This window comes from Oryx dammah, unplaced genomic scaffold (assembly GCF_014754425.2).
Source record: "Oryx dammah isolate SB20612 unplaced genomic scaffold, SCBI_Odam_1.1 HiC_scaffold_28, whole genome shotgun sequence".
Lineage (NCBI taxonomy): Eukaryota > Metazoa > Chordata > Mammalia > Artiodactyla > Bovidae > Oryx > Oryx dammah.
The window spans coordinates 97,324,070-97,335,104 of NW_024070212.1; the positions used below are offsets into that span (position 1 = coordinate 97,324,070).

General features: G+C 44.7%; 2 protein-coding genes across 2 annotated transcripts in view; one reads left to right on the forward strand and one right to left on the reverse strand.

Moving 5' to 3' along the window:
• EFCAB14 (EF-hand calcium binding domain 14) overlaps positions 1-5,092 on the forward strand; it is a 38,449-nt gene extending 33,357 nt beyond the window's left edge. The window contains exon 11 of the mRNA XM_040231242.1: positions 1,617-5,092. Coding sequence (XP_040087176.1) covers positions 1,617-1,792 — 176 coding nt within the window. The 3' untranslated portion in view covers positions 1,793-5,092. The remainder of the gene's footprint in view (positions 1-1,616) is intronic.
• A 1,621-nt stretch (positions 5,093-6,713) lies between these two features.
• TEX38 (testis expressed 38) lies at positions 6,714-7,491 on the reverse strand. The gene has a single exon (XM_040231243.1). The coding sequence runs from the start codon at positions 7,311-7,313 to the stop codon at positions 6,828-6,830; it is 486 nt and encodes a 161-aa protein (XP_040087177.1). The 5' UTR covers positions 7,314-7,491; the 3' UTR covers positions 6,714-6,827.
• Positions 7,492-11,035: the final 3,544 nt, after the last annotated feature.

An 11,035-nucleotide genomic window follows, 5' to 3' on the forward strand; every position in this document is an offset into this window, starting at 1 on the left:
AAAGTAGGGACTTACACAAAAGGTTGTCTACAAAATTGCTTGACAGTACTGTCCTCTGGTATCAGAGACTGAATCTGTTTCTTTTATTGTTTATGTTTAATTGAAGGATAACTGCTTTACACTGTTGTGTTGGTTTCTGCCACACATCAACATGACTCAGCCATAGGTATACATATGTCCCCTCCCTCTTGAACCTCCCTTCTGCCTCTCACCCCTTCCCACCCCTCTAGGTTGTCATAGAGCCCTGGTTGGAGTTTCCTGAGTCATAGAGCAAATTCCCACTGGCCATCTATATGTTTCCATGCTGCTATCTCCCTTTGCCACCCTCTCTTTACCCACTCCCCCATGTCCATAAGTCTGTTCTAGAGACTGAATCATTAATACTAAGTCATTCAGTGGGGACACAGTCGAGCCCTTGTTAAACATTATATAAACAGTTGGCCCTCCTAGGTATTCATTACAGGGCCCGCTCTTGGGCAGGGTGAGAGAGTGGGGAAGGTCAGTCTCAGAAAGAGAATAGTCACATCCTATTATCCCCCTTCCCCCAACCCCTGGCAACCACTAATCTCTCAACCACTTTCTCTTTGGATTTGCCAGTTCTGGGTGTTTCATGTAAGTGGAATCATGTAATACCTGGTCTTATGTGTGCTTCTTTCTTTCAACATGCTTCTTCCACTTAGCTCAATGTTTTCAAGGTTTATCTATTTTGTGGTGTGCAACAATATTGCATTCCTTTTTTGACTGAATAATATTCCATCCTATGGATATACTACATTTTGACTATTAGGAACAATGAAGCTGTGAACACTAATTTACAGCTTTTTGTCTAGACACACGTTTTTATTTCTCTTGAGTTTATACCTTAGGAATGGAACTACTGGATTATATAATAACTATTGAATTGACAATATGCCATAGTCTGTTTTATAGGCCATCAGAGTTCCTATCAGTTATCTCTTTAGGCTTCTGCATCCCTTCCACCCCTTCAACTAAGAATAAAATCTGGAAAATCTTAAAGGCCCTGAATAGAGAGAAAGCTAGTCCATCCACTTCTCCTGTGATTATCTGTCACTGCTTCTATTTTGGAAGGATGGTGCCCTACAGTATTCTCTTATCCTTAAAGGATCAAGAATTAGTCTTTCAGGGACTTCCCTGGTGGCTCAGCAGATAGGAATCCACCTGCATTGCTGGGGCACAGGTTTGATCCCTGGTCCAGGAAGATTCTACATGCCGCGGAGCAACTAATCCCCGTGTGTCACAGCTACTTCAACTACTGAAGCCTGCTCACCTGGAGCCTGTGCTCCACAACAAGAGAATCACCTTCTGAGAAGCCTGCACACCAACAAAGAGCAGCCTCCACTTGCCGCAAGTGGAAAAGTCTGTACAAGGCAACAAAGACCCAGCATAGCCAAAAATACATACATATAAATTTAAAAAGCAAAAAGAATTCCTCTTTGAGATTTAGTGGACCTTAAACTTTACCTTTGGGGAACAAAGTCTGCAAAGTAGCTTTTCTTTTAGTGCTTTAAATTCAGTTGAGACTACTTTTTAAACTGTTAACTAAATTTAGGTATGCGTATAGGTATATACGTGTTTTTGTGATTCCTTTTTAACAGATCTTCAGGGCTTATTCCATAAGACTGGCCAGAATGTGGATGGGAAGCTGACCTACCAGGAAATTGAGGACACCTTAGAGTCTGTTGGGCCAGAACCAGAGCGCTTAAGAGAGTTTGATTCTGATGGAGATGGAAGATACTCATTCGTGGAGCTGAGAGCAGCTTTAGGTGTCTAGCCTCATTAGGCTCATTTCAGAAGTGGATGTATGCTGTGGACTACCTATTATCTGCTCAGCTAACACAAACAACCCTTTTACCTACCCATCAATCCTCCAGTCCTCCAAACTATAGTAGCAGACACATTGTCACCTTTTAACTTGTTTGAAAAAGCTATATAAAAGTTATTTTTTTAAAAAAGACCATTTTACTTACGATATTCAGAAATCTATGATTTCCTGAAACCAGTAAGATCTTAATTTTAAAATTGCCAGAAAAAAAGTCAAGCCCTCTTTTTTTCTCTTTCCTTTTTCTGAGGGGAGGAGACCTTATCTTTTAAAACTGGAAAATGTGTATATAGAGAGACTAAGCCACCTTTTATATTTCACATAAATTTGCCTTAAATTAGCTGCACTTTATACAGACTCAGAAAATGTCTTTCCTTTAACAGATAGACCTTTTCTGTTTGTAAATATTTAAAGTGAAAGAGTTGTGCATATTTTGTGAGAAGTGAGAAAAATGGTTTGAAACAGGATGTGAACAAATGACTTGTTATTAAAAGTTGCTAATCTTATCTGGTAGCAGCTTGAAGCTATGTCGCCGTCTCCTTAAGACATCTTTAGGTGCTGCCATGGGGTGTGGCCTGATGCTGAGGGAATTGATTTAGGCAGGGGACACTGTGGGGACAGGGCTGCCTCTAGACTCAGGAAGGTAAGATCTGGCTATTTGTTCTGTCCTCCCATCCTGTGAACCACAAGTCTTGCTGGGGATTTCTCATTTTAATCCTGTTTCAGGGTTTATATGCATAAAAAGTTAATCCAGTAGGAGCCACTGAGCTTTCCCCCTGAGTGAGCTAGGTTATCTTCCCCCACCCATCCACTCAAGTCTACCTTTAAGCTCTAACTGACTTTCACCTCTGACACTGTCTCCATTCTGAATGGCAGGGCCGCAGTCCCTTGGCCGCTGCCTCAGCCTGGCTACTCAGGAACTAAAGAGAAAAGTGCTGCCTCTAATTCTGATCCAGGAAACTTCTTGAGATTTTTACCTGGGGGCAAGAACCTAATGTGTTCCTCTCTGGGCTGACTAAGGCCAAAAAGATTGTAAAATGAAACAATTTTACTGAAATCATATTACATTTCCTTACAACTGCAGCTCAGAAATAACTAGAGGCTTTCTGTCCAGAGGATTCTGTCCAGAGAGCATGGCAGGCAGGCGTGGAGGAGGGGCTTCACATGATGGCAGCAAGCTTTTTCACATCTAATACAAGCAAGTATAATCCTCCCGTTAAATACTTCTGTAGCCCTGGTACTGAAGGTTCCTGGACTAGGAGGAATTGTTTCTCCATGTCGCCTGTGTTTGTGCTATGCTGATCTTAGAAGCAATCTTCAGGCTACACAGAAGGGAAACTAAAGAATTTAACTGTGCCGTCGGCCAAGTCAGGGAGAAACTGGAGAAGCCTTGAGACTTCTTTGGTAGAGTTTTGTTTCCATTTTCACTTTGTCCAAGTTTCCCTGTTAGCCGTGGATACAGTTGAGCACCTTTAAATGTTTAAGGGCTGGTTTTTTCCTTCATACGATGTTCAGCTTGGTGTTGGCTAACCTTTCTTTTTCCTTAGAGATATTAAAATTTAGAGTTAAGGCAGGATGAAGTCTTTTCCCATGAATGTGTCTGCTTACCTCATTATGGCTCATGCTTCTCTCTAATTCCTTTGCCTATCTGTGCTGTTTTATGTTCTTGGAAAAGTGTAAGTATAGTATAAAATTAGTCTGGCACTTTAGGTAACTTGAAGATACTTACTCTTCTGGCTGCCTTTCATGCCCCCCCCCTTTTTTAAATATATATACCCTTGCAAATTTTGTAACAACCAAATAAAATTCTAGCAATAAATTATACTGCTATATTTGTATATATTGTACCATAAATAGTATGTCCGTACCTGGAAGGTATTTTTTTGAGAATTGATTTATAAGAAATATACTTGAGGGTAATGTAGCTTGTCCTTTTTAGTTTCAAATTCTTATTCATAGGCAGACACTTTGAGGACACCTTTACTCTTTGTATGTACTTTCCTTTTGCATCACCTGTGCTTTTAGTTTATCCTCTGTTCTTCCCACCTCGAGGTGGATGGTGCCATCTTCTCCCCTACCAAATTTGGCAGAGGTGTTCCTCTACAGACTCAGACCTGTGAATACCTTTGTCAGAGCACCTGAGAAAGTGCTATATCTCCCAGGCATAACTAGGACATCTTGAACTCCTTTGTTCTAAGTTAAGCATATTTGTCAGCTTAAAAAAAGAATTCCCATAAGCCTATTTGTTCATTATTTTTTTATTTTTAATTGGAGGATAATTGCTTTACAATATGGTGTTTGTTTTTACCATACATCAATATGAATCAGTATCGTTCAGTATTAATTTGGAATTTTTATTCGAAAGTTGTCTTAACTTACCCAACATATGTTGATCTGTAATCAAGCCTAACCTGCCACACCTCAATCCTGAGAGGAAGGCTGAGTAGAATTAGTAGTTTTGGTTTCGGTTTTCATTTCAAATGCTTTTTTATCTCTTCATTCTGGCAGCTCCTACTGCTTTCCTAAGTTACCCAAGGCATGACTTCTTGGTCCTGTTTTTCTTTTGCCGTCTATCTGGTCTAATGTTTACCTAGAGAGACTCCCCCCATAAATCGAGGGGCAATATATTAAAGGAAGAGAAGACTCGAACAGACAAACTGGCTTAGATCCCTAAATAGTAGTGTTGTCCTACAGGCAGAGAAGGGCCTGGCTCTTAGGGTTGTGTCTGTTACAGCCCATCTGAAGAGTGGACACCCTCCGCCTGCTGCTAGCTGCTTTCCCTGCCTTCGGCATTCCCTCACTTTGTTGCTGGACAGAGCCCCATCTGCCCCCCTTCCTGCTCTGGTCTCAGCGGTCACAGTTGAAGATTTTGACTGAGATGGGCTCATACTCATAATGGCCTGCTGTTGAGTTGTTTTTAGTGACAGCTTTTGTTTGCTACACACCTCATTGGCTTGCTTACCAACACAACACCAGTTAGATGTGGGTCCTCTCTTTCATATCCAAACCAGAACACATTGGGTATTCCTGAGACTTTATAGAGCGTATATTGTTTGTTATACGAACCTAACCTACCTTGTTGTTTTCTCATATTAAGAAATATAAGCCTACTTTGCTTTAGTGGAGCTATTTTGGTAATGTTTAAGCAGTATTGGTTCTGTTTAGGGAGTGAATTCAAGATTTCCATCACTTGATTTGGGCTTTGCTAATTTCATATCAGTAATAAAACCATTTTAATTTATCTAAATTAAACATTGCTTTTTTCTTCCACTGTGTCTGTGATTAAAGGCTCACGTGCCCCTCCCCCCATTACTAAGAAAAAAAATCTACTTTGATCCTTATTTTTATGGACTCCTTCCTCCTTTTGAATGCAAAGCCTAACAGATGCTGGACAGAAAGTAACATTGAAGAATCTGCAGATTTGCCCAATTTGGCCTGAAGAAATGAAGGTGTTTTGGCGTCTGTGGGGATGTGGGCAGGGTGAGGGAAGAGTAAAGCCCCTGACTCTGCATCAACCAGGGAAGTTCCACTTAGACCTGCTTTTTATTTTGAGGTTCACTATAGGAGCATGTTTACAGGAAATATTCCATGTCTTCAGGAAAAACGAAGGAAGAAGGCTTGAAATCCATTGCAAGATAAGGGTCATAGAGGAGGAGGCTGGGGCTTTTTTCACACATAAAAATTTTTTAATTAGCTCTACATGGTTGCTAGATTCTGGGATTACACACACACACAATCTGGGAGGCCTTTCCTCTCAGGAAAAACCATACGTAAAGCCTAGCTCATAAATACGGTAAGGGGATTTTCTCATTTCCAAAGTGAAGGAAAATTTTATATCCTGGAGCAGAACTAGGTTTTCTTAGATTTGAACTGGGATCAAATAGCCAGTATTATCTTTGTCTCTCCTTTTAGAATAGTTTCCAGAAGATGCAAAAAATAATATTCACATGCACTGGATCTTAACTTTGGGAGAAGCCATGAATCCCTTTAAGATTTTTTTTTTTAATGGTTACTTTTAGAAGGTTCATTGGCCAGCCCGCTGCCAAGTCAATCTGTGAACCAAGTTAATCATGCCCTACACACACAAATCATTTCACAGGAGTTTTCAAAAAAGACATTAGGGAATGGAGACCATGGTGAATGGTGGAAAGATCAGGAACTTTGATGCCAGGCAGCCATAAATTCAAGACTTTGCAACATGATATGACAGACTTCCCTGGTGGTCCAATGGCTTAGACTCTGTGCTCCCAATGCAGAGGGTCTGGGTTCAATCCCTGGTCAGGGAACTAGATACCACATGCCACTACTAAGAGTTCACATGCCTCAAATCAAGATCCGGTGTGCCACAACCAAGACCCAGCACAGCCAAAATAAATATTTTTTAAAATGATATGCGAAATGCCCTTGGAAACTCTCGATCTGTAAGAGAAAGATTGTGATATCTGTTTGACAGTGTTCCTGTATTAGAAATAATGTAGAGACAATACATCATAGACGCTAACAAAGAATGCAATTCAAGCAGCAGTGCAGCGTGGTTCATAGATTTCACACTGACTTGTTTTGGCCACTACGGATCACCATTGCTCATGCATCCTCAGTGACTGTCACTCTGTGGCTATGCTCAGTATCCCACAGAACAGCAGTGCCTTTGGGCACCTGACCCAGGGTCTGGCACATGGTTTAATTCTGAAATAACAGACAGAGGGATGTTGAGCCCATCACAAGTACTGGCTCAGTGTGTCTCCCCACAGTCACTCCCACTGGTGTTGGTGAGACACTGACCTTTAGCTTGGTTTGCAAAATGCCCTCCATCAGACACTGCCCTCCTAACAGCAAATGAGGCACATGGAGCCTTGGACTTTTTAAATCTTTCATTAGGTGATATCCACATGGGCCCTGGCCTTGTGTCAATACCACCTCCCTGAGGTCAGCTCCATTTCCTATTCTGCCCAGGATACCTCCAGCTCCCAGCCTCAGTGAGAGGAGGCTACAGTTCTGAAGCAAAGGGCTTGGCATTCAAGCAGTGGTCCCCTTGGGCCATTGTGGGGAGGGAACTGAAGTGGACATTCCTTTGAGGACAGGTGGCCAAAGGGTAGGAGACCGAGTGGTTCAGCATCGGGGGTAGGTTACACAGGGAGAGGGCAAAGGGCACCTCCTGAAAGATGGGAATTGGGAGTGGGGAGCTGGCCTGGGGCCGCGGCACTGGGGAAGAAGGTAGGGGCTGCTGTGTTGCCAGCTGCGCTGCAGAATGCAGGGGCCCGGGGGCCTCCACCTTGGGGCTGCTGTCTTGAGCAGCACAGCTCCTGCTCCCAGGGACATCCAGCTCCCAGGGGCGATCCAAATTCTGGGCGTCAGTCACAGTCTTGGTGGCAGCAGGGGGAGGGCCAGTGTTGATGGCTGCGTTCATACCGTTGCGCCGTCGCTTGTTAATCCAGTACAACAGCGGGCTGTAGGTGAACGTGGCTGCTCTCATCACCTCCACCCACTCCTGGGCACGCTCTTCCCGCCACACGTTCTTCCTCCAGTGCAGAAAGAGAATGCAGCTGCCAGTTAACACAGAACACAGCCCCAGCAATCCAAAGTACAGTGACACCCACACTAAAGGCAACAAGAAAAAAGAATAAGCTGGCTGAAAGGTGTAGTTGGGGGAGTCTCAGCTGTTTCTCATTCCTCTCCTTAGCCCTTTCACCCATCGTCCCCTCCGCTTATCAAACCAATCAATCCTAAAGGAAATCAATTCTGAATACTCAATGGAAGAGCTGATGCTAAAGCTGAAACTCCAATACATTGGCCACTTGATGCGAAGAGACCACTCATTGGAAAAGACTGATACTGGGAAAGATTGAAGGCCGGAGAAGGGGATGACTGAGGATGAGATGGTTGGATGGCATCATTGACTCAATGGACATGAGTTTGCGCACTCTGGGAGACAGTGAAGGACAGGAAAGCCTGGTGTGCTGCAATCCATGGGGTCACAAAGTCGGATGACTGAACAACAACTCCTCCATTTAACCACTCTCTCAATTCCTTCCTTTTCTTCTCATTGACTTGCCTCATCATTCTTTTATTCAGTCAAAGCAGTATTTTCAGAGAGCTTAAGAGGCCACCTTTAGCCCTTCACAGATAAGGAAAGTAAGGTCTAGAGAAGCATGACTGCCCAGGCTTACTCAAGCCCCTGGATCCCAACCCTGGCCCATCCAAAACATCAGAATAAGACACCTCACTGCAGGCAAAGACCATCAAGAAAGCAGCAGTTTACCAGTGGGTGGGACACCAGGATCCCATCCCATTTCACCAAACCCTAATCATTCAAATGAGACGGTCCTGGGATATTCTCTGGGCGGGCAGAGATACATGGCCTCTGCCCTCAAGAAATCTGTAGTTTTCTAGAGTAAACCCTGTCCCAACTCTTTAATACTCTTCCATGGAGGCAGTCATCACTCCCATCCAGGCAAAAGGTCTTCCCTGAGCGCCCCCAAGCCTAAGGGCACAAAGCAAGCGGCAGGGGTTTGGGGAGGGACCGCATTTTACCACCAGGGAGGCTGAGGTCCTCCCTTTGGGAATCCATACAGTCAAATCTTGGTACCTCACTGGTGGCTCTGGGGAGAGGGAGCTCACCTGCTCATCTGTTTAGCCAATAGGAGTCCCCAGAATGCCCAGACCCCATTGTTGCTTAAAGGCAGGTCACTGAGTTCCGAACACTGAGCATCCAGGGCCAGCATTTGTAAAGTCTAATGGAAGGAAGGGACTCCAGCAGGGGTGTTTCCTGGACATTGTGCACCTCTACTGCTGCTACCAGAGCCTGACCCACGCTCTGAATTAGTGGTCCTCTATCCCTGACCCACAGAGCAGCCTCCAGGACAGGGCTCTAGGTCCCTTAGCAGCTTGTTGTGTCCCTAGGCTTTAAGGAAAAGTTGATGGATACCTGTCCCGAATGGGAACTGGGACAGGGTACACCCAGAGCAGTGGGCAGCCCTGACCTCAGGTCTTCTATGACTGAGTTATCACCTCCTTCCTTGGCTCTTACAGTTTCTTTTGTTTAATTACCTTCCTTCAGCCAAGTGTTGGCAAGTGTTTCTGGGGCATCTGGCCCTATGGGAGCTTCCCACAATCTGTCCTTAAACATCTCTTTCCAGCCTCACCTTCCTCCCCATCCTTCATACACGTTTCCCTTCTAACCAGGTGACTCTTCAACAGACCCTGCCCATTCCCATCTCTGGAGCTTTGCTCACACTGCTGCTCCACCTAGAAGTGCCCCTCCCCACTTCCCCCCTCACCCCATCCTCAAACACCTGCTTATCCTTCAAGGCTCAGCTCAACACCCCATACTCCGTGACAGACAGTTGTTTCCACCAGCTCCCAGAATTTCACCACGTCCAGTCTGAAGGCACTTTGAGAGTTGTCTAGCCCAACTCCCAGCAGATGCTTGAGTCCTAGAAGCAGGTCTCCTCTACGCACCAGTAATCCCTAGGAACTGCTTGGGTCAGGGACTTGCTCACACCTCCTGAGGATACGGGCAGCTCAGAAAGCTAACTAAGCCCAAGTCAGCCTCCATGTAGGTTGCACAACTAAGCTTAGATTGGCTTCTTGGCACCATCTAATCACTCCCTCTTTAAGCCTTCAGCATGGCACCTAGGGATAATGAGCCTAGATTTCTCTCCTGGTTCCATTTAATCTAGGCTCTCCTCACTGGCTCCTGCTTTTCAGTCTCCTTTGCTAGTTTCCCTTCTTTTCCCTGGTCTCTAAATGTCAGGTGCCCTAGGACTCAGTCCTTAGCCCTGTATCCACATTCATTCCCTCAGTGATCTCCCCCAGACTCATGGCGTTAAATATCATAGCTACACTGTCAACCCTCATTGTTATACCTCCAGCCCAGCTCACTTCTCAGGATTTTAGACTCATATACCCAAAAGCCTGACTGATATCCCTCCTAGCCAGTCTATTAAGTTATCTCAAACTACCTCGTCCAAAACCAAACTCCTGATGGCCCATCTTCCAGTATCTATGCGAGCCTTCCTCCTGTGTGTAAATGGCAACTTCTTCCAGTTGTTCAGGCCAAAAACCTGACAGTCATCCTTGATGCTCTTCATTCTCTCACACCCATATTCACTCCAGTAGCAAAATCTTTAGGCTTTGCGTTCAAGACATGCCCAGAATCTGAGCACTGGGCCATCACCATCACTTTAGTGCAAGCACCATCCTCTCTCACCTGGTCGCCCTATAGTGTAACCAGCTGTCCTTGATTGCCTGGGATTGAGGGAGTTTCCAGGACATAGGACTTTTGATGCTAAAATCCGGGAAACTAGGACAAATTAGTCACCCTTAGGAGAGCTTCAATCCTTGTCCCCCATGGCCTATATTCCACCAGCAGTCAGATTTATCCTTTTTAAAGTCGTGCTTATAAGCTACCCACCCCAGTATTCTTGGGCTTCCTTTGTGGCTCAGCTGGTAAAGAATCCACCTGCAATGCAGGTGTCCTGGATTCCATCCCTGGGTTGGGAAGATGCCCTGGAGAAGGGAAAGGTTACCCACTCCAGTATACTGGCCTAGAGAATTCCATGGACTGTATGGTTGCAAAGATTGCAAACGACTGAGCTACTTTCACTTTCTATACTCAGAACCCATAGTGACTCCCCATCTCACTCAGATTTAAAACCAAAATCCTCAACCAAAGCCTACAAAGCCCTGAAAAATCAAACTGCCTGTCCCCATGCCTCCTTCGCACAGTCACTTCCTTGCTGTTCCACAAGTAGGGCAAGCATGCTCCTGCATCAGGGCCTTTCCACTTCCATCTGGAAGGCTCTTCCCCCAGATATGCATACAGACCATGCCTCATTTCCTTCAGGTCTCTGCTCACATGTCCCTTTATCTCTCTCTCTCTCTCTTAGCCTGTTGTTTTTTGCATAACGTGTTATTATCACCTAACATTATTTATTTATTTATATTGTGCCTCACCCTACTAGGATGTAAGTTCCATGAATTACTGTAAACAAACACCTAAGAATTTCAGGCAGCCAACTACTCTGAAAATAAGATAGTGGAATAAAGAATATAAAGTCATGCAGGTGCATCAGGAGAAGTCCCTTTGAGGTGCTCTCTTGTGAACCGAGCCCTACATGATGAAAAGACAGCCACGTGCAAAGGGAGCAGCCAGTGCAAGGATGCTAAGGCAGGTACAGGCCGGCACACTTAAAG